The 24032-nt window shown below is 37.5% G+C and overlaps 2 protein-coding genes and 1 long non-coding RNA gene across 11 annotated transcripts in view; 2 read left to right on the forward strand and 1 right to left on the reverse strand.

The window, feature by feature from the left end:
• Positions 1-12455, forward strand: part of LOC148850453 (5'-methylthioadenosine/S-adenosylhomocysteine nucleosidase-like) — a 31382-nt gene extending 18927 nt beyond the window's left edge. The window contains exons 5-8 of the mRNA XM_088943758.1: positions 2567-2641; positions 5590-5664; positions 9202-9294; positions 11966-12455. Coding sequence (XP_088799884.1) covers positions 2567-2641; positions 5590-5664; positions 9202-9294; positions 11966-12163 — 441 coding nt within the window. The 3' untranslated portion in view covers positions 12164-12455. The remainder of the gene's footprint in view (positions 1-2566; positions 2642-5589; positions 5665-9201; positions 9295-11965) is intronic.
• A 48-nt stretch (positions 12456-12503) lies between these two features.
• Positions 12504-13630, forward strand: LOC148850454 (uncharacterized). The gene is made up of 2 exons (XR_016099046.1): positions 12504-12643; positions 13141-13630. It is a non-coding gene; the product is annotated as an uncharacterized LOC148850454 (long non-coding RNA).
• On the reverse strand, positions 12654-19092 carry LOC148850455 (uncharacterized). 9 transcript variants are annotated; one of them, XM_088943753.1, is made up of 15 exons: positions 18849-19092; positions 17687-17896; positions 17204-17406; positions 17050-17107; positions 16547-16674; positions 16273-16453; positions 15895-16204; positions 15711-15777; positions 15529-15613; positions 15365-15437; positions 15177-15267; positions 14729-15058; positions 14353-14607; positions 13313-13522; positions 12654-13028 (listed from the first exon to the last, which is right to left on the reverse strand). In XM_088943753.1, exons 2-15 carry the CDS (start codon positions 17775-17777, stop codon positions 12957-12959), a joined length of 2154 nt encoding a protein of 717 aa, XP_088799879.1. In that variant the 5' UTR covers positions 17778-17896; positions 18849-19092; the 3' UTR covers positions 12654-12956. The 9 variants fall into 9 exon arrangements, with proteins under 9 accessions (XP_088799879.1, XP_088799881.1, XP_088799875.1 ...); XM_088943755.1 differs by lacking the exon at positions 13313-13522; XM_088943749.1 differs by having other exon boundaries at positions 12654-13522.
• Between the last annotated feature and the right edge of the window lie 4940 nt (positions 19093-24032).

A 24032-nucleotide genomic window follows, 5' to 3' on the forward strand; every position in this document is an offset into this window, starting at 1 on the left:
ATTGTGTGGAGGCTCATAAAAGATCAAAGAGGAAGGAGTGGCTATCAAGTTGGATCTGGAAAAAGCCTATGGCTTAGTGGATTGGAAATTCTTGATTGAAATTATGAGGAGATGTGGGTTTGGAAACTTGTGGTGTAAATGGATCATGGGAATGGTCAGTGGTGACCCCCTCTCTCCTTTTCTTTTTACCCTGATTGCTGAAGCATTAAGTAAATTGATTTCAAGAGCAAATGGGGTGCAGTTATTCAGGGAATGGTCAGTGGGGAGGGACAATGTTTTAGTAACTCATTTACAATTTGTAGATGACATTCTTATTTTCTGTGATGGAGGAAGTAGGGAGGGAGTGGAAAATTTGAGGCTGGTTGTGAATCTCCTTGAGAAGATGTCTAATTTGAGGATTAATTGGTCAAAGAGCTTAATGGTTGGAGTCAACATTGAAGAAGATGAAGTGAGATTTCTGGCAAGTTCTCTAGGTTGTGAGAAAGGTGAGTGGCCAATGAAATACTTGGGTTTACCCCTTGGAGATAATCCTAGATCTGCTAGTTTTGGTCTCCGGTGGTGGAAAGGATAGAGATACGGCATGGAAAAGAAATTATATTTCATTGGGGAGGAGAACAACCCTAATTAAATCCACTTTAGCAAATCTCCCAGTGTACTATATGTCAGTGTTTAGGATGCCACAAAGGATAGTAAGGAAAGTTGAAAAAATCATAAGGGATTTTCTATGGGAGCCAAGGGAAGAAAAAGAATGTTCATTTGGTTAGATGGGAGAAGGTGAGTAAATTGAAAGAGGAAGGGGGTTTGGGAATTGGTAGTGTTAGAATTAAGAATCAGGCTTTGCTGGGCAAATGGCTCTAGAGGTTTCCAAATGAAAATGAGAAATTATGGCACAAAGTGGTTGCAAGCATTCATAGCATGTCGTGCAACGGATGGGATGCTGGCTGTCTACGTAGGGCTAACTTGGTTGCTCCTTGGAAGGCCATTCATGATGTCCTCCCTATATTCCTTAATCTTATCAGGTATGATTTGTATTCTGGTAGTAAAATCAAATTCTGGGAGAATTTGTGGTTTGGGGATACTCCTTTAGGGGAGAAATTTCCTTCTCTTTGTGATTTGTCTAGGTTCAAGGGAAAGCCTATTTCTGATTTGCTAAACCATCATTCTCACTTTCCAGGATTGAATTGGAACCTTTGTTTTAATAGGAAATTAGGAATCTTAAAGAGTCTGAACTGCTTGCAGTCTCTGAGTTGCTAGGTTTGCTGAATTCAGTTTTCTTGGGGGAAGGTGGGTCAGATTCTAGAATTTGGGGTCCTAATTCTGATGGATCTTTTTCTTGTAAATCCTTTGTTCATTCGATGGTTGCCACACAATCTTCTCTTCAATTTCCAGTCAAAGAAATTTGGTGCCATCCTATTCCCCCTAAAACCAGTGCTTTTTGTTGGGAAGTCTTTCATGGTTGTATTAATACCTTTGATGTACTTCAAAGGAGAAGGCCAAATGGGTGCTTGTCCCCTAACTGGTGTGTCCTGTGTAAGTTGAGTGGTGAGACTGCTATCCACCTTTTATTATCATGCCCCTTTGTCAGCTTTATTTGGAATTGGTTTACTTCCCTTTTTGGGTGCAGGTAGTCTTCTCCTGATTGGTTGGAAGGTTTATTCAACCCTAATGGTTGCAGTGGTAAGACAAGGAGGGGGAAGGATTCTCTGGAGGTGCACTAGAGCAGCAATACTTTGGACCATTTGGGAGGAAAGAAATGATAGAATATTTGAAAGTAAGGAAAAATGCAAGGAAGCTCTTGTGGAAACAATAACATTGAGGGTGGCACATTGGGTAAAAAGTTTAAAGCAGTTCTCAGATTTTAAAGTTGAAGACTTCTTCAGGGTTTGGGGACTTATTGCTGCTTCATCAACTATGAGGCGACAGGTTTGTGAAACCTGGCTCCCTCCAACAGAGGGTTGGATGAAGCTGAATTTTGATGGGGGTTGTGTGGGTAACCCAGGCCCTTCAAGTATTAGAAATGAAAATGGATCCATTATTGCTTTGTTCTCCGGTCCTATGGAGGAGGGTGATGTAGCTAGGGCAGAGTTTCTAGCTGCAGTATATGGGGTTGAGAAGGCCAAAGAGCTGGGGATTAATAGACTGATCATCGAGAGGGAGACTCAAAAACTGTGACAAAATGGTTGCAAAAAGGGGAAGGAGTGACCTGGCAGCTGAGAAATATGTCTACTCAGGGGGGTTGGGTCAGCTTCTATGCTGATTTCTTTGTAACTTCTTGTTGTATATTAAAGCATCTTAATTAATGAAAATGTTCAGAGTTATTGATCAAAAATAGAAAAAGTTAAATTGTATTATCCCTTTTACTTGATCAGCAATGGAAAGGAGAATGGATTATTTGTTTCTATACGCCATTTTTAGTTTGTTCAAATAATATTTCTGCTTAATGTAGAATTAATTTATACCGGTCTTTTCCATGTTTTAATGTCCAATGATGGTTTTCCTTGTGACATGACATTGAAAGTTGCAAAAGCATCATGTAAATCAAAATGTTGATCTTGTATATTTTCAGGCAAAAGAGACATGCATTGGGGATGTATACTTGGCTTCTGATGTTGCTTTTCATGATAGAAGGATACCTATACCTGTAAGTACTCATGTCTTAATATATCTTTAATCCCCTGTATTTTTCTTTTTTCTTTTATTTGTTTTGCCAAGAATGATTGTCCTTGAGCCACTTACAATTATCAAAATACCCCTAAATATTTTTTCTGCCATTTTATGTCAAAGTGAGTTTTGCATTGGAAAAGCTTTGAAATAATAATTCTAATTTTGCAATAGGGCGTGCACATCTGTTTACATTTTTCACGTCACCTGTTTTATTTATTTATCTTTGAATTATTGTTTGCCTTGTCATCTCGGGGAATAGTGGATTAAGGTTACAGGACGACAGTGGTTGAGATACTTTTAGTTTTTTGTTAGTTCAAAAGTTGAGTCTACAAGGCTATGCAAACATTGAATAACCAGTTTTAGTTGGAAGTTGAAAAATAGTGCCACTGTTATAGTAAAGTCAGAGTGATCAATGTTTTGACTCGTTAACAACTACTCAGATAAGGGCCTATTGACTGCATCAGTAACTGGTGGGTCAACATCCGTGATGTACTCAGCCAGTTGCCTAGGACAATCCTGTATCTATTTTATTTATCTCTACCTTTTAAAATAGTATATAATTCCTTTCTATTGTTATGCATACCCATTGCTTTATAGCATCTCTTATTGAACGTGGTTTGATGAGGACATATAAAATAGATACAAGACCTAAAATGAAAGAGAAATAGCAATAGCAGTTCCTTTAGATTTTCTTTGAATCAGTGTGCTGGTACAGAGTTGCCTTTAACAGAGGGATTACATCAGGTAGTCAAGATTGCATATATATTCTCTCTCTGAAAGAGAAGTACCATTGCTTCTTATATGTGCCTATTAAACCTTTCCTTTTATGTTTTCAAAATGGAGATTATGTATTAAATGTCCTATATCTTTTATTGCATAATTTTAGTCATTATGGTTGATCAGTCAGTGTCCAGACACTGACTAGTCAGATTTTCACTTAGGTAGGCTGAAAATGACTAGGTGCTGCCTCACCACGTTGACAAAACTGCTTGAAGTGTATTAGATTTATAGGAGCTATGGAATTTTAACACTCCTCTTTCTTTCCTTCTTTCTTTTTCCCTCTTTTTCTGATCAGTAACAGATCAAAGAGTTTTATTAATTAGCTGAAAGAATATAATATGTACAAGTAAGGGTGCTCACGGTTCGGTTAACCAGTTGATCGGTTCAGTTTTTTACCAGTTTGGTTCTTTGGTTTTCCAGTTTTTTATATTTATACCATATTTTATAAGTAAAAATATAAGTATAATATATATTCAATAAAATGCATATATATAAATGTATATTGGTCAGTTTGGTTTGGTTTCAGTTTTTGTTGAGCATCCCTGTGTACATGCTATGCACCCCCTGTTTTTGTTGAGAATCCCTGTCTTTCCATTTTTCTCTTTTTTCATCATATGGTACTCAGTACACCCCAAAACAAGTTTCTGTCTACCCCTGTTTTGCCATTGCATATCAAATCACTATTGGAGTTTCCTATAGGCTTTGAAAGTCAAACTTGTAATTTTATATAAAACCCATGTACATATTTTGGCAACAATTATGTTAGTCCATATTATTGAATTAAGAAGTAAAAAATAATATAACAATAATGGTAGATGATGTTCCAATGGATATAAAAAGGCCATTACCCAACGTTTGTCCAGCTATCTGTGGTTTGGGAGTAGACTAAGTGTGGTGTCCTAACCTTTGGCATTTTTTTCACAAAAACTGGCGATCCTCAAAACTTGAATCCACATTCTCACGCCTGCCAACCCTATATTTTACCATTACACCACCTAATGGCCTCTATAATGTTCCAATAGATGTAGTACATCTTTTTTTATCATTAACACAGTTCATTAATTATCACAATTAGAATTACAAAGAGGAAGGTGAATATATAATACACCTTCATTAATCTATTTCTTATATTTCCTTTTAATGCAATATTAATATTAATATTGCACAAATAATATATATTCATATTTATATATATCAAGTTTATGTAATAATATATCATGCTTATATGATTGAGGGTTCCTCTCTCTACATTTTGGTTTGACATATTGTATTCCTAAAAAGAAATGTATTCATGTTGACTAAAATGATCAACTTTGACAGAAATTACACAACATTTAATATATACGGTTCATTTTCATATCACTACAACCATTTGTTAAGGTTTTATTCATCAACTTAAAGGTCTTAGCGTTTTCCCATCCTACTCTCCTTGGAGGTGCAAATCCTACCTAAACAATTTGGATCAGCAGTACTCAGGGAATGAAAATGGAATTGGGACTCCAGAATGAGGAGTTACTTTTGATTGCAATATAGCAAATAGTTGAGGAATAATATGATATTCTAGATTATCATGAATTTTGAATGATTGAGAGATTGAAGACATACTAGGATATAGATGGTTTGTCCCTTAGACATGTTTATAGTGTGCTTCTTTAAGCAACTCTGCAACACCATTAATATGAATTTTGTGCATATTCAAATTTGATGCCCCTTAATCATTAGTCATCTCTTGCTGAATTTCAATTTCATGGCCCACATTGGGCACATTTCCAGGGCATATATGGATCTAGTTGATTATTTCCATTATTTGGTGGTGGGTATATTTATATTTGGCATTTGAAGAACTTGAGCATGAAAAATGAGGCATTAGGAGTGTCTTCCCTTTTACTACTGTTTGAGTCAAGTGGAGTGATACAATGCACCAATTCCATTACCATATGTTTGGTTTTTTTTTCTCTTTTCTGTTTAAGCAACTCTGCAACACCTATTATACATGATTTCTTTTTATATCAATGTGGACTCTAGTACAGAATTATTACCTTGTGATTTCATAGAAAGGAGATAATATATTTTGGTAATTTTGAAATGTCTAAACTTTGTTTGCTTTTCTGCTCACTCTTTGTTTATCTGCTTTTCTTTCTGCAGGTTTTTGATCAATATGGAATTGGTGCACGGAAGACCTTCTCAACTCCAAATCTTTTGAAGGAACTTAACTTGAAGGTATTATACAATGCCCACAATGTCCCCAGGATAGATATTCTATCTTATTCTTGAAATCTTTTAGCTCATCTCTATTTTAATATTTTCATGCCTGTTTTGTTTTATTATCTTTCTTTTCTTAATTTCTGTATGATCCCTCAATTCATCAATAATCTCTTGTCATTTGTTACTTTGAAGAAAAGTAGTAGGAACACATTATAGTAATTTCTGTGACTTTGCATCCTTTCTGAATGTTTTGGCCACATTTACATTTTAATGTAAACAATTTTACTTCACTCTAATCGGACCTAAACTTCTGCACAATTAACCATAGGATATGCTCCCTGGGGCATCCACTTGGTCAAGTTACTGTTAAGACTTTGCTAAAAACAAAAGCTTTATTAGTATGCCCTAATTTTATTAGAACTACAAACAAGAGTAAATAAGAACTGTTGTTTTTGTTGCAGTTGTTTATGGGTATGGTTGTGGCTAGGATCTAGGTGTGATTTAGTGTGTTTATTGTTTCACTTTTGTGAATACCAATACTTGAACCCAAGTTTCTAATGGAAAATTCTTCATATAGAGCAAAAATCTTGTTGTTTTTACCAATACTTTTTTGTGAATACCAATACTTGAAACATAGGATATGCTTATTGTTTCTCATTTTTATGATTAAACTATATGATTCACAATTTGAATTGTGAATCCCAAGGTTTTCGATTCAAATATTATGCCTGAATACTTTTCTGCAAAAACCTTACAATTACTGTTTGAATCCTATGATTTGATTTGTGAATATTATGGTTTATATGATTCATGCAATTTGGGTCAATTGAATTGAGACTTAGTTCTCTACTTTTGTCATTTCTTTACTTAAGCCTTATTTTTCAAGGGGGTCTTGTTTCAAAACCCTTACTAGAATATGATTGTTTAGATTATTTGTGATCTATTTAGAAACTTTAGTATGTTTATTATCCATCACATGTGGTGGGTTAAAGAGCTATTGTATGTGGTGTGGGTTAATCAACTTTCATGTCAAACTTGATAGTATCATCGTACACTAATATTGCATAAGTAGTAAACTATTGTATCATATTAACTATTAAGTATGCATATGGTAGACATGGATTAAAATGGAGTTAAATCACTTTTCTATATGTTTTTAGTAAATGTATTTTTTATTTTTTAGCTTATTAACAGCTTTTTAATCAATAAGTTTGTTAACAAATTTACAGAAAAGGAAATAATGTTATAATTTTTTATTCAGTTTGATTCTATATCTTCTTTGATTTACAATAAATTATGATTTTAAAAACATTGATATATTGTTAAAGATAATTTATAAAAAAAAAATTAAATATCATTACTATTTAGCTATTTGTAAAGTTATATAACTAAAAAAGTAATTTTACTTTCATTTGGACTCATTAGCCTTATCCAAGTGATTTCATTTATATTTGGAGTCCTCAAACATTGTACTGCAGCACCCAAAAGTTGGGACAAGGCTTAAAGAGGGCTAGTGGCAGAGCGAAATCGTGAAACAGGATTCGTGTAGCTGACTCCATATAGTTGGGACAAGGCTTAAATGATGATGATGAAACTTTGCACTGCATAGAGATAACAGGAGATGGTGGATATAATTAATCAATATCCCATTCAGATTATTTGCATACTTATGGTGGACCTTTCAAGCTTAATTTGAAACCATAAATCATGGTACAGTTTGAACCTGTGTGAACCAACTTGCAAATTAATTCACAAAGAACAAGTTTGAATATGAATTAGTTCATAATAAACTAGTTCGTAAATCAAAAGATCAACTAACATTAGCTAACCATGGGTTAGACTTCAACAGACCAAGATTGTCCTGGACTTCTCTCAGTTTAGTCATGATATTTTGCTTTGATTAATGGTATGGATGTTTTAGAGTGGGCCTTGGTGCAACAGTTGGGTTGCTCCATTGCGATCTGGGTGACCAAGGTTCAAATCTTGGAAACAGCCTCTCTGTATGTGCAGGGTAAGGCTGCATACATCTGTCCCTCCCCAGACCCTGCATTGGCAGGAGCCTCATGCACTGGGCCGCCCTTTTTTTAGTGGTGTGGATGTTTCTTTTCCTTGGAAATGAATTGGATTCCTTACATTCCCTGTGGGGTTGTCTTCATGTGGACTGTCTATTTGCACAGAATTCTTTCTATTTCAGTCCTGATTAAAGTAGAAGGGGAAATTAGGACTTGATGGAAGTTAGTCAAGTTAATTATCAAAAAAAAAAAAAAAAGACTGGTATGGCACGGCCAATATATTTGGTATCAAGCAGAACATATGAATGTTAACAGTATGAACCTAGAGTGAGGATGACTTCAATGAAGGCTAGGGTTTTCATATTTTGTGATTAATTCTGCAGGCATTATGTAACTTAGCTTTCAATTGCCTTTTCCTATGCGAAACAATTCAATATGTATGAGAGATACATGTTTAATTGATACTATACTGGTTCTTTTTTATGCCCCATCTTTATTTTCTGTTATTCCTTTTGTTAGTAAAGTTATCATTTTATGTTCTTATATGCTACTTTAGGGCAGTGATTTTGCCTATTTAAAGAGTATTCATTTCTGTTATTTCTTTTTTCTCTTTTCTTTCTGCTAGCAATCAAAGAGTATTCATTAAATTGTGCATGTATATGATGTAGATAAGAAGGGTTGAACAACCCTGAACAAAGACATTTTTAGTGTTAAGCTATTTTTTGCAACTAGGAATGGTTGGTTGTTAAGGTGCAAATTAAGGTTGGGTAACAGGGGAACATCTTGTTGGCTAGGCATTGCCTAAGAGATGATTATTGTATGGTAAATATGGGTATTTTTAATTTGTTTCCCATTTTATGAATTAGCTTGTTTCATAACCTACAAAACTTTAAAGTTGATCTAAATGGAATAATTAAACATTAAAAGTAGAAGTAAAACAAATTATTTACATAATACTATAGATAAACTGACAGATGGAGCCGTATCTTTTTATCTTTGGTACTTGATAATGTTTTTGGAAACAGCCTCTCTGTGTGTGCAGGGGTAAGGCTGCATACATCTGTCCCTCCCCAGACCCTTTTTTTACTTGATAATGTTTTACAGGACAAACATCATTCACTGAGTACATTAGCCATTAGTTTATGTTAACTAAGCAAGGGGCTCCGGAATCCATGGAGTGTTAGAAACTTAGAATCATTTGTATGTCCAAGGACAGATACCTCATCCAGTTAATGGGCTCCACATAACACTGCCTCAAGTCAACTCTATCTAAATAGTGGCATGCAGCATGCTTCAAGCAATCCAGTTGAGGGTCCTCGTTCTTAATTGCTTGTGGGACTGAAACCTGACCAGTCAGACAATTTTGATAAAGCAGCATGCCCCTGATTATTACTTAAAAAGATAGATGTTTTAAAAGATAAGCCCCGTATAGCAATTTGAACTCTAGAAAGTAGAAACATGGGTTTCTTTTAAGATGTGCCAAATCACTCCTCTAAATAATTTATATGAGCTCTTACTGTGATCTATTTGAATGTTACAGATTGGCAAGTTGTCTACTGGGGACTCTCTGGACATGTCCCCACAGGATGAAGCATCAATTATTGCAAATGATGCTGCAATTAAAGATATGGAGGTAATCTTGTTATCATGTGATTCTTTTTCTCTATAAAAATTAAGATGTGACGAAAGCAGCAACTATCTTAATTATAAAAAAAAAAAAGCAGCAACTATCTTCTCTTTGTTTATGAAGATGATAATTCCTTTTCTAATTTTTAATTTTATTTGTATTAAAATAATCTAAATATAACAGATATAAGAACACTTTCCATGTTGAGCTACAAGCTCACCCACTGTATATGCATCCAAGTCCACTCAGTCTACCCTTGAAGGGAAGCCCCCCACCAGAACTACACCTGATTTTCTTCCTGTTTTGAAAGCCTATATGCTAGACTATTGGTTGATGTTGTTGATGTTTTAACCATCTGAACAAGATGTTCTTTTCCCTAAAAAGTTCCTTGTCCATCTTCTGAAAAGATTTGCACTACAAGATAGATTTTGCATGGAAGATGCAAGTCCCCATTACGCCTCTTAATTTGTTTTTGTTGAGTTACTTCTCTCATTTTTCCTTAAATGGATCTCATCCTTTTGGAACCCTCAATAGCATTGATGACCTTTGAGCAGTTGTTGGACATTGCTCTTCTACAGTCATCCTCTTTTTGACTTCTACCATTCATTGGATACCTATTTTTGAGAGACAATCAATAGGGATGCAAATGAGGTTGACTGATTTGACAATTTCGTTGGGCTTAGGCCCATTCAGAAGTTAAAAAATGCTGAACTCTACCTGACCCAAGTTGCATCCTCAGAAATCACAATACTAGTCTTTTTGGAAGATGAAGTTCTTTATCATCGATGTTTTCTTGATATGTTAATCATGATAAATCATTTCCTCCAAAGTGAGTTTGTCAAGTGTGGGCATGTCCAGTTGGCTAATTGGAACATGGAAGTTTTTGCTCTTTCATACTCTTGGACATCTGGGCAATGCCACTGTTGCCCAAAATAGTGTCAATTTTGGCGAGGAAGAAGAAGAAAAAGAAGTAAGGGTGTTCAAATTTGGTTATCGAACAGAAAACCAAACCAAACCAGATGGAATCAGCCAGTTTGGTTCAGTTTATTCTGGTTTCAGTTTGGTTCAGTTTGAGAACAACCCAGTTCAACCAAAATGCAAATTAATCCAAATATATTTTTTAATTATAAATGTTCTAACCACTTTAAAACTGAAGTGAACTGATTTGAATTCGGTTTGGTTTTAAACCTAATTCAGTTTGATTCATGAAGATGGCCTAACTTTCGAACTGAACCGAATCAAATAGACCAAATGAGCACCCCTAAAAAGTAGAGACAGTTCCTGCAAGACTTGAGCTTTCCTACATGTGGGTACAGACTGTTCTGGTGCCTACTGTCTAGGACAATGGAAATCATGAGGCATTATGCAATCACCACATAGAATCTTTCATTCATATGAGAGAGATCCAATTTCTCATAAAACTGGGTTTAGGGGCATAAATGCATAATTATAATTTCTGCCCGACATATTTTAGTTGGGATTTTGCTCTACTTTCAACTGGTTGATTGTGAAGAAATCATGAGAAAAGAAAGAAAAGAAATATTTTCTCTTTATAGGAGAGTGGGGCCAGTTTTGCTTCATTTCACTCCATTGTTTTTCTATTGCTTTCATTTTTTTGGAGAGAAAATAAAAGTGGTCAAAAGAAATTTCCTCTTCTCCTTTGGTTTCCATTGTCAGAAAAATTAAGGAAAATAACTTCATTTTACTGTTTTACATTTTATTTTCCTTTCTTCCACTACATAACCAAATGCAGTGTCAATGAGCTGTCTTCTGATGTCCACAAGGTTGTCATGGACTTCAAGTAATTATTGTCTCAAAAGCTTCTATTTTCTAAAAGGAGTTCTGGAAGGAAAAGGAGTTTTGGGTGAAACCCTAATGTGTTCTCTCTTGGTTTCTTCTTCTTTTCTCTACATTTGTCTCCGTTTTTTCTACTTCAGTTATTATTTCTATTTGCTGCAACTTTTCTCTATTTCAATCCTAGATTTCTTTTTCGAATCACCTCTCTTGATCTTTGCAACTATTTAATTAGTTTACAGAAGCTTTCTTTGTCAAGCTCGTGAGTTGTGACATCTTGGAAATTAGACCTCCTTATTTACAATGCTAATCACTAAAATATTTTCTCTTCTATAACAAGCTTGACTATATTCTATCTACTTGCAGGAAAATAAAAGATTGAAATGTTAAAAAGACTTTTCCCATTTATCAGGGTAGAGTCATGATGTCAATTTTACTGTGGTTAGCCAGCTAATGTAGCAAACTAGCAAATAGTTACTCGGTTTAGAAACTTATTCCAGTATCATGAAGTCTGATGGAACTAGAGTTTTTTATTTGGGTAACTAGACATACTTTAACTGCGGTTAATGGTATCCAAATAGAACCCCATACTCTGTAAGAATTTATAATGTTATTACATCATGTTATGGTGGTGCCTATTCTACAACCTCCCTATTTGAATGCAAAGTCATTTCATTGCGACCATGAGCACATATACAACCCCTTAACCTTGCATTAGAAAATGTGATAAAACCTCATCGTTTTACAGTCAATTTCCGCAGTTCTGCTATAGCACCTACATCCGTGTAGTGTCAAATCTGTTAGTGGCATTGTATCAGTTAGTCAACTCTGTTGGTAGTATTATTAGGGTGGTGAAACTTAATCCTTCTTCCCTCTCTCTCAGGGAGCAGCTGTGGCCTATGTGGCAGATCTTTTATCTGTACCGGTTATATTTGTGAAAGCTGTTACAGATATAGTGGATGGTGATAAGCCAACTGCAGAAGAATTCTTACAGAATTTGGTGGCAGTGACTACTGCCCTTGATCAGGCAGTCACTCGAGTTTTGGATTTCATAAGCGGGAAGTGCGTTTCTGAACTTTGAGTTGTTTTATCCTCTCCTGTGCATTCTGGGAGAGTTTTCTGGCTGCAAAGGTTAAACGCTTTGCTTCCTCCACAAGTGGCACTGCTGATTAAAAGTTTCAACCCTCTGCTACGAGCATATGTGGTTGGTTCCACAACTTTATTGCTTTGCATATCATATTACTTTTATGTATTTTAGCTTCGAAGTTGTCTACTCACTGTTATGATAATTTCTTTTTTGGGGGGTTATTCGAACTTTCTGTGTTATATTCCCCGAGAGTGAAATTAAGTAAACAAATTATTAGTTGTGTGAATTATGATATTCTGTCAGTGCTAGCTTTGAGATGCACCTTAATTCACAGGGTAGCATCGTAATGGAAGAAAGAATACCAGGACCAATCAAGAAAATAAACACGGTAAAAAGGAAATTTGCAACTTCAAGCCACCACCACCACCACCCCGCCCTCCTACGTGCGTTTATGGGCATCCTTCAATCCGGAAGGTATTAACTCTTTAATCTCAAAGTGCTGTTCTTGTTATTCATAGTCCAAGTGAAAATTTGTTGATTCCTAAAAATTCAGTAGGAATTAGAGAAACTGCAGGGCAACCACCCGATAGAAAAATTATGTTTTAAATGTTTTTTTGGTGGCCACGGTATGCTTTACATCTACACAAGATTCCTGGAGACCCTTGTGCTGTTAATTGGGTCTTGGTTTAATCCTACCATTGCGCAGCATTTCTATTTCCTCCTTTCTCTTTTCTCCCCCTTGGTACAAGGCTATAATATTAAGGTTCATCGCTCGCTGCTTGCTGAGTTATGATCCATTATCCTCCACTCCAAGCCTTAAACAGCGTACCAGAACTCGTATTTGTAGTAGCATCCACTCCTATGTAGTATGGAAGAATGCCCAAGTCAAATGGTTGATCCATGCAGAAACAAATAAAACAATGTCAATGTGATAACCCAGTTCCCATCTCATTCCAGTTACAATTGCTCAGCGTTGCAGAGTATCTGCAAGTGAGATGAACTGTTTGCGCGAAATCCACCACCACCCTGATCATAGCCACCTGGGGGATGGTGCTGCTGCCTCCTCACCATATTGGAGGATAAGGAAGAGGAGACAGGAAAGGGCTGCTGTTGCGTACTGGGAGGGAACTTGGCGCCAATCACCTCCAGTGGGGGAGAGGAAGTAGACAGAACGGCGTGAGAGGAGACTTGTGAAGTGGAATCATATATTCCGTTCTGCCATTTTGAGAGCTGACATCCAGGTATCCCCGCCAGGTGAGCTGCCCACATCTGCTGCTTTGCCGGCCCAGCATGGCCTGGGTATTGCAGTCCATAGAACGGATTGCCAAGATATTGAGGTATCTGTAACTGGACCTAGGAACCAACATCAAATGTGAAATCAACTTCTCATTGGTCGAACAATAATTTGTTGGTTAGAACACCACAATAATAGCCAATTCGTCTCCTGTTTTTTTTTTCCTCTATGAAGCACCCTTGGTTTGGCTGATTGGTTCATTACAGTACAAAAGCTGGTCCAAACAGTGGTAAGATTGGACCCGAATGGATGATCGAATCAGTGAAGAAGTTTGAAACCAAAACGCTTGTCTGTATCCCCTGCCAATAAAATACGTTTCAACACCCTACCAACATGATCCAACACTGCACATTGTTGATAGAGTACTGGAACGTGATTTGTTGGCAGGAGATCCCAACTCTGTTTATGTTGGGTCCATGTGTATCTAAGTGGCCAACTGGCCATAAGAGAGCTTAGGGGGTTCAACATGATTGATTTTTGTTTTTACCCCCCCCCCCCCGCCGTATTTTGTTAATGTATTAGTTTTTGTTTTTAAAAACAATTTAGTGATGTGGTAGTTGTTTTAGTTTTAAAAACAAAACCAACCGTGTCATGAGCACCTTTAGTTGTAAGCTTCATAAAAAGACACGGAAAACATTGTTAAACATCCATCAAATGTAGCTAACTTCAGCACTGTTTATCGGCCAACCATATGATAGACTGTTTATCTTGGCCTGTGGCCATATGCCCATCAACACCAATCAGGTATAGTTTTCACCTGTAACCCACCAATCAGGTATGCCCACAAGAAGTTGGGACTCATTTAGCTTGAAAAAAAAAAATCCTAAACCGACAAGGTAACCCCAAATTTCTACAATTTATGCAAGAAGCAAAGGATATAAAGACAAACCTGCTGCGCCGCTGTTGCTGCAGTAAGCTGGTCCGTATATGGAGAGCAGTTGGAATAGCGGTTAGGGGGAAATGATAAGGGCACTAAAGGAGGTTGGACAAGAGAATGGAGGTAAGGGGGACGGAGTTGCGTGGGGGATTCCAAGCCATTTCCTATTGGATTATTATTACTAGTATTTTTGCCTTTATTTTTGTTGTTATTGCTGTTGCTTTCCAAACCACTGTAGCCGGCTGACAAGGACAGAAAATCACAATTCTGCCAAACACACCCCCCCCCCAAAAAAAAAAAAAAAAAAATCGTTGGGTTAATCACAATTCACAAGAATCAGAATAAAAGGTATGAGAAAGGCATTAGTGGGTAATGAATATGATCCTACCAGCTTCTGTGAACTGAGAATTTCAGTTGCTACAGAAGTTTGCGGCTGATCTTGCTGAAGCATCTTGTCTGGTTGAATGCCAATTATAGCTTCATTCAGACTTTTCCCAGCAGCATAACTGTATGTGTTGCTCGAGGAAGTAGTAGCTCCACTTAAACCATTCCTGACTCCACCTGACCTCGTTTCTTCTTTTACTTTCAATTGATCAGGAAGAACAGGAAACTTGACACTTTTCTCTGCATTCTGGTATGCCCGGATGAGACGACTGATATAAACATGAGCCGCACATTTCTTCCACGATTTCCTTCTATCAACTATACCTGGCAAAGCCTTTACAACACAGTGTAGCCTTAATTAGTGTTGAGAAATAAATAACGCTGCGAGTCTGTAAACGAGAAAAAAAAAAAAAAAAAAGTGAGCATATTCGTGTACTAAACATTCTCTTCACCTTTTCAGTTAAAACACCATTTACAGAGACATCAGGTCTGGTGACACAAGTAGCAGCATCCAGCCAAAATGGAGCTTTGGTTGATGAGGGCCTGAAAAGAACCATCTTTGCATATGTTGGTGAAAAAGAATGGAATGATGAAGGAAACCCAGAGAGAGAGAGAGAGAGAGAGAGAGAGAGAGAGAGACCGTTCTAAGGGACTCCGAATTCCCACACCACACGACCCTGATGTGCACAAACCAGGCCACAAAGATGGAGCTCCTTTTTTGATATGAACATCAGATTGTGGATTATCAGCAAATTTGAGATGTCCAACTTATAAAATTGGCATAATAACAAGATAGGACCATACCTTCTTTACATGCAAGACGTTTCCCACTGTCCATGTTCTCATTGATGGGGTGATGTTGTTCAGGTTTCATCGAAACAGCTGCAGCCTGAGAAATAACCCAAGTCAACCATTTTGAATCCAAGCGTATTCCCTGGAAGAAAATGTGATATTGTGGTTTATTAAATGTTGAGACGGAAGCATACTGGCCATAACATGTTCTCTGTTTTTCTTCCACAAGCCTGAGCTACATCCTCTTTGGATTGCATTACTCTGCAGATCAAACGGACAGAGGTCAATTCAATCGACTATTAAAAATTAACTACAAACCCCCTTGTATAAGCGCCCCACCGTCTACGACTACATAGATTTAACAAAGAAGTGAAGTACCTGGCCTCAGAGCGTAGTTCCGATGGAACCTCCAAGGAAGACGCTTTGCACAAAAGCTTGTAATCTATATATTCCGGATTAGACTTGTCTGTACGTTCCTGGCCTGGCGGAATTGCTTGAGCAACTAAGGAACAATCTGATCCTAGATCAAATTTCTGGCCCTCCAGAATACAGGACCCTTCTGGAATAGAAGATTGCCGTAATGGGTTGTCTCTTGCAAGTTCTCCAGGCGAACCTCCTCCATTGGAAGAAATATTGGTAACTTCAGCAGTGGTAGCACGTGGAGCATTCTCGGGCTCCTCTTTTGTAGCTGCAGAATCATTTAAAAAACTCTTAACTTAGTAAACCAGAAAACTAGAGAGAGAAGTAAATTGAGACCTTTGGAAACTGGGATTGAACACTCCGCGGACTCTGTAGATTTCTGATCCGTGGTGCCCTTAATAGGCTTATTGTTGGGCATCGATGTAGCCAAAGCATATAAAGTCTCAACCACTTCTTCCTCATCTTTGGTAATTGGTCCCGCCTGACTTGGGGATTGCTCTGAATCCCCATCTTGCTTCTGGAGAAACGACTTAAACCACTCAGAACCCACATGCGAGAAAGAAAAAGAGATTGATTGCCCAGGAGAAGAAGAAAATAAAGATTGACTAACCAAGTTCTGCTTATATTTCTTTGAACCATTTATCTGAGGCGATTCGATTCCATTGGGCATGGAATGTGGCTTCTTTGCATCTGGCTTTGGTGGCGATATTGATTCCCGGTTTCGCTTCTGCTGCATAGCTGCAGCAAATCCAAATACAGTTATCCATAAATTTTTATAAATAATAAATAATTGAAAAAAAAAAAGTATGCAGGATATTCCGATGCTTTGCCACCTCCAAAATCCTGGTGAAAAAGACAAAAAAAATACAGTTGCGAACACAGTTACGACTCTTTAGGTTCTTTTAAAAGAAAAACGAAGAGAGCACGAACAATTCTCATAAAATCTGACTAAAAAGCACGTATCTGAAATTCAGCGATGTCAGGTCACTTTTAGGCAAAATATATTATTCGTGTTAGGAAAATCGGCTTAAGCAAAATAAAATAAAATAAAAAAGAAAGAAAAACTGAGGTTATTATTATTATTATTCCGTTTCTAGTTCACACATTGCACACCTGACCGTAGTTTACGCGGAACAGCGGCAGGATCGACCGCAGTGCAGTCATCGAATGGCTGAAAAGAATGAACTGAATAGGATTAGAAACCATAAGTTTCGTATTTGTCTGCGACTATCAGCATCTGATTCTCGTGTACAGCCCTGAAACCCACCTTTCTATGGAGCCTCAGTTTCTTACAGCCACCAGCACTCGACGCCGGCGGTGGCGCCCGGCAATGCTCTTCTTCTCCTTCAGACCCACCACCCATTTCGCTGTCTTCGTTGCTCGGACTCGCTTTACCCACCACACTTAAAACTTTCTCCTTCTTTGGTCTCTCCAATAAATCCACATTATCATCACCACCACTATTCAGAGCTGCAGATAAACAAGTGAAAGATTAATAAAAGAGAAACCCACAACTTACCCAAAATTGAGAGAGAGAGAGAGAGAGAGAGAGAATCCACAAAAATACAACCAAGTAATAAAAGTGGGAAGGAATAAACGAGGTGGACGTATTATCCGTTATCTATGACAGAGCCCACGACGAACCGATAACAAACAAATAAAGACAAACAGCGAAAGTTTGTCTTTTCTTTTCCTCAGAGGTTAATTCGTTCGGAAATGAGGGAGAATTAGGTAATAATACTTCATTTACCGGAGGCTAGCCTGCGTCCAGATTGCTTGTTCGGTCGCCTTGTGGGTGAGAACCGACTAGTTCCACGCTTCACCTCTCGAACCTTGTCCATTTCTGGGCCACTGTCATCGACGGATAAAACTTTCCACGGCTCCAATGGATTGAACCCAACTCAGTAAGATGGATAAATAAACATCCGAAAGGGACCTCCCGATCTTTCTTCTCGAGCACCTTCAATGAGAGAAAAAGGAGAAGGAATAATCAGAGTTGCGAAAAAAAAATATCTGTTTTGATTCTTTCTCTATATCAGTACCTATGTGGAATAGACACGAAACAGAGTGCACGCGAAGAACTTAACAACAACGAAATGTAAGCGAGTTGAAAGGCGAGATTATCGGTTAGAGTAAATAAAAGAAGAAACAATCGCGCGGAGATGTGTTTGGTTTTCTACCGGAAAAACCGCCGGAAAGAAAACTGAAAGGGGGGAGGTGAGGATTCTGGGTGTTACAACGAAAAGAAACTCGATTCGTTGCCAGATATCCCTGCTTCTCTGTCTCCCTACTTCTTTTACCCCCTCTGTAGCTTGTCTGAGACTACAGAAGCTCAAATTAACGGTTAATGAGAAAAACTAGAAAAAAAAATAAAAAAACGTAAAGTGAATACCCGAAAAGTCACAAAAGATGACAGGAAAAGAAAAAGGCAAATTCATCCCTTGCGTTTAGAAGAATCGGGTTCTTCACGAACTAAAGCACCAAAAGATAAAGATGGACGAAAATGGCACAGATAAAAATCTCACGAGAAAAAAGAAGTGGGGAAAAGGAAAAGCTTAGGAAAAGCTCGAAACACCCGTGAGAAATCCTTCAGGAATGGACCGGATCTCGTCGAATAAATAACACCCATTAATCCACAAATGTCCAAGAACAGTAGCCACATCTCCGAAACCTTTGAATCTCCACGCTTAAACATACCAAGTTTTTCGCAGAGAACAAGAGATCCATCTTTTATATCTTTTTTCTTACTTCAGATCTTCTACTCGAGTCCATCGAGAAAATATTTCAAAAACAAACCTCATTCAACTCATCGCTCAAAACCCACCAACTTGAATTCAAGCTTTCTCTGAACCATAATCAGCAAACAGGAAAAGAGAAAGATTGCGAAAAAACAGAAAAGAAGATGGAACAACCTTTAAACCGAGGACCATTAACAAAAAAATGAGATGATTAGCATCCAGAGACAGAGACAGGTCTTTCAAGCTCAAGAAGGCAAAGCCGAAGCTTTCGCACAAACAAAATGGCGTTTCAATGCCTTACACGCCGGCCTCTCTTTCTTTCTCCTCCTCCTGACTCCCGAGTCCTGAACTTCCCTTTCACAGATATACAATTTCTCTACAGCCCCACCCCTTTAGGCTCTAGCTCTAAGGCCTTCCCGTGCGTCATTCGATGATCGACGGCTTAAATGAACCGCTTCACATGAGTCATTGGATCTTCACGGAAACCTCCGACAATCATAACGCACGTGTCGACCACGTCGGAATAGTCATATTTTTTAATTCTCCAAGCTGCCAACGTGTAAGGATCCCACGTGTCGGCCCATGCAATTTTGCTCCGTTGGACGGCTCTGATACGCTCCTCTCAAATCTCTGCGACACGAGAAGAGAGAGAGAGAGAGAGAGAGAGGGGAGGGATATGATGATTCGTTTCTCAGTCTGCACCTCGGCGTGGCAGAGAGAGAGAGAGAGAGTCATGTGTGCAGCGTGACTTTCTTTGGTTGTTGTCCCTTTTCAAGTAGATACCGGGAAATTACGGGAAACGCTATTATTCAAAGGAAAAGACGAAGACTTCCTCGAATTGAATGAATTCCATTTCCATAATTCAATGTGGGTACATACAACATGACTAATTTAAAACAGTATTTATGTTGGTGTTTGGCGTTTCGACTTCGGTACTTTCGGTACTTTGGTGTGCCCACACACACTGCCCCCGCTGCCCGCTGCCGAATAGATTTCTCATTTCTCCGGTGAGAATGAGACTGAGATGAGATGAGATAAGATCGTTCATCGGCAGCATATAGGGTATAGCACAACAAAAAGTCAAGTTGGCCGATTCTTCCTATCTTACTTTTGCAATCAATCACTTCCATTTTGGAATTTGGATGGTTTGTATTATTAAATTATTTGGAAAAATGTTTGATCCACGATCCACTTAAAAGTGGGCCCTCTGTTGGGGTTTGGGCCCAAACACATGTATCAATGGTTGGTGGGTTTGGGTTTGGGCCCAAACACGGATAATGCCTTTTGCTGAAAGCTTTGCTCAGTTCTTGTCAATGGCCATGTGTCGCATGCATAGAGGATCTGGACCCACCATTAACTCTAGGTATCTTGAAATCTAAGAAGTCAAAAACAACAGACAAGGTTAGGCCATCTAAAGTTCAACTTAATGCTGAAATTCTATTAGTAGCTTAACCATGGTTGGTTGGTTATAGAGTAAAGCTTTGTAAGCAAAGGCCTCTAATTAGTCATTTGGCTGTGCTTGACTTCTTATCTAACCATTGCTCTAACCAAGTTATTCAATTTCAGTGGTACTGACCTTCTAAAACTTCTACATGAAGGAGCTTGCTTGCTGCTAAATTAAGATATTCCCGATATACGGCTGGATTGTTGTGCTAAGAGTGTGTTAGCATGTTTTTGCTGGCAGCTCTATTCCTACTCCTTCTTGCTGTTAGGATAAAACTGCCCTCATTATAATATTACATTTTTATTTAATTAGTCATGAGCGCTTATATAACTTTCCATCATATAGCTATGGTATCTCACCCATATTTTGTTGCAAGAATAACAAATAAGGTTACTTCTAAATTTTCACTTACAACTAGAGAAGATAGAACAAATGCTATTCAAAGAAAACTTGTGCCCATGAGGTCCTCTTTATATTCAACTTCCACTTACCAATATATTCTTCCCACATCCTTACCCACAAGACACTATTTGGAATATCTCCTCATGAATGACAAAGAAGATATTCCTAATACACGTCTGTAATGTCCTGTGGGTAGAGATGTGAGAAGAGTTCGTGGGTAGAAGATCCGGGTTCATTCTCAAGAATTTAATCGCTTAAATAATAATGCACCTAAGGTGGATTACATTCTTTATTTAAATATCAATTGTTCTAAATTAACCCACAAAAAAGAAGCAGATATGAATTTAAAAAAAAAAAAAAAAACCTTGCAAAAAGGCACACAAGACAAAACAGGTCCCACTTTGTTCATAGTTCTCAGGTATCAAACAAGCATATGCAACTCTTGGAAGTTTCACCAAACAGGGTAGGACCCATTAATGACACCAAATTACAAAGTTGGACATGTCTCTTTCATGAGTCCCATTTGTACATATAGAGCAAAGAAATCCAAGAATTGTATGTAACTATTTGTTTGATATCGTTTCCTTTCTTTCAAGAGCTGCATACATAAACATACACTAGTTGTTTGCTGGTATTTACTCTCAATTAATAGAGAGAAAAAATAAAGTTTAAGTAGTTAGCCCAATAGGTGATTTAAACAGTCATAAAGAAAAGTAGAAATCTGTTAGAGAGATGTGGAACGGAAGAAGCTTGTGATGGAAAACAATTTGAGACTGTTGATCAAAATGTGCAAAGACAAACACACTTGGTCTGAAGTGTTTTCTAAGTGAAAAAACTAGAGAAATGGCATTGCCTTGTGAACAAACAAACAAAAGGAAATTAGATGTATCACATTATTTATTCTTATAATAATTGATTGAACTTATACGTTTTTTACAATTTATGGGTGAGATGTGACCATAACTATGATTTAATGTATGAATTTTCAATAAAAATCAAAACAAGAAGAATGCTAGTCATTTTCCTAAGTTGAATTAGTGATCTACTCTATTGTGTAAAAGCAAGAATGTCAGTATTGCTTTTTTATTTTGTGTGAGTGTGTGTATTTGTTATGCATTAGTAAGATGTACATAAAGGCCCACTTATCATACCATAGAGAGCTTGTGTTTCTAAAAGTTTTGTTATGGCCATCCAATTTTGGAGGGATGTGAAGTGATTTTTTTTTAACTTTCTTTTATGGGTTTTAGAAGTGATCATCTTTACTACTGGATATCATTGGTTGCAAACATGGTCGATTTTAGACTTATTAGTAGTCAATCCTACTGGTTACAGGTGACTACCGGTAGGGCCAAAGTATGGACTGAGCTTATCAATTCAAACCACCCATCCAATAGAATGTTTCAAATTTGCACTGGTGTAAATATGCATGAGTGCATGTCGATTCTGGTTAACTTTTGTTTTTGTTTCACGTTAGACTGTATTATTCTATTTGTTTACCAAGGAGTAAGATGGAAAGTAAACTGATATGGCTCATACTTTATATGAAAGAGAATGAAGACGGATATGGCTCAGAGAGGGAATGGTGTTTGTCTGACATTTTGGGATTTCCGGCATGGCAGCAACTAGCCAGCGGGACGGGTGTGGGATTTCCAACAATGGCAGCAGTTGGGCCCTCACAGTAAGTGTTCAAGCTCCACCATGCAGGGAGAGGATCTGGCAGCGTTTAGCGAGGGGGAGCTGGATCTGGCAGCGTTGAACTCGGATCACCACCATCATCTAAGGACCTAAACCTGACATTCTAAGTTTCTAACCGACACCTGCGAGAGAGAGAGAGATGATGCTCTGTTTCTCGGGTTAAACGGTCCTTCCAAAGGGTGCAGCGGCGTCTCAAGGACCTGACATTATAAATGGCACCGACGAGAGAGAGACACCAGTAGAAACACACGAAAACAAGAAATCACATCTCCTAATATTCCTCTAAATTTTTGCAGAGGTGATCTTCACTCTTTCATATCATTTGAAAACCAAAACCCTTGAAGGAAAGGAATTGGGGACCCGCCACGGAGATCTATCAGGGCCCTTAGTCTCCTTTGCCTTGATTTTTCTTGCTGCTCTTATGTTCTGCTTCTCTCACCGCTCCGTTTTGCCCAGGCCCAAATCTACTTTCAAATCTCAGGAAGAGTGTGAAATCGAGAGCCGGGAGATCTGGGGTTTCGACATTGAGCTTGTAGAGACAGATATCTCAAGGCTCGAGTTGCTCGGTTTCCTACTTTTGTGATCGGGAAATGTTTGCTTCGATAGATGTTGAGTGTGGTCAAGAAACCGCCCTACTTTTGATCAAGAGAGAGAGAGATGTGATTTTCAAAAGGTTAATTTGACTCGGTTATACTGGAGGGGATGGACTGCCAGATCCAAATCCGCCGTGGTGAAGATACAAGAAAAGGGATAGAGAGGGAGAATGTGGGGAGAGGAAAAATGGGATAAGGGAAAGAAGAAAAGACAAACCAAAACGGGGGAGGCATTGCTGAGTTTAAATCTGCCACTACAGTTGCAGTGGCGTGATAAAACAGGGGAAAGGAACGCGGGAGAACGAAGGGGAAGAAGGGGAGAGAGTGTGAGAGAGAGAGAGGCAAAAGGGACACTTCATTATAATTTAATAGTGATTATAATTGTTAGAAACAATTTAAGATAATAGTTAAATAGTCAAAGTATAGTTTATCGATTAGCTAGATAGTAGGGGTAATTTAAAAGTTCATCCTATAGTTAAATAATAGGCCTTTTTATAATCTATTCTACCTTAGAATTCATAAATTAATTCCCCAAATTTATTTATCTCCAACCCCCTATAAAACACCATTCCCTCTAATGAATTGGGAATCTTACGCCATTATGAATTCTGAGGTGGACTGAACTTAAATTATTCCTAAATAATAATGAAAATTGAAAAAAATAAAAAAATACAAAAATATTAAAAAATCTAAAAATTTATAAAAAACATTTGCACACTTCTCTAATATCATATATTCATTATATTAATAAAAATTAAATGCATCAAATAAAAATATTTTTTATAGATATGAAAATATAAAAAATTTCAAAAAACATATTATTTACTATCGTTATTTTCATTAAAAATTTCTAAGCACAAACCACATACATTTATTTAACTGAATGCAAAATTTATATTAGATTCAGGCAAATGAGCATATCCCATTTTTTATACAAAGGGAGAACATTTTCGAAATGTTTTTTTTTTCCTTTTCCAGTGTTTCTTGAAGCAAGTACTCTTTACCCCCCAAAAAATCACCTCTTTTAGAAAACGAAAGTAACCTTCTATTTTGAATTTCGACTTGTATGATATTTCTTTGTTCACGGTACCCAATGACGATCTCCTTTGTCTGTTCAAAGATGTGCCTAATGGGATGTGTCCTAATTATTTCAAATTAAAATATTAATTAGTTTTTGATTGGACAATATTACAACATTGTCGGTTGATTGGACGATGCCGGGCC

Source organism: Nelumbo lutea, chromosome 5 (assembly GCF_056320005.1).
Source record: "Nelumbo lutea isolate HS-2025 chromosome 5, American lotus-T2T, whole genome shotgun sequence".
Classification (NCBI taxonomy): Eukaryota; Viridiplantae; Streptophyta; class Magnoliopsida; order Proteales; family Nelumbonaceae; genus Nelumbo; species Nelumbo lutea.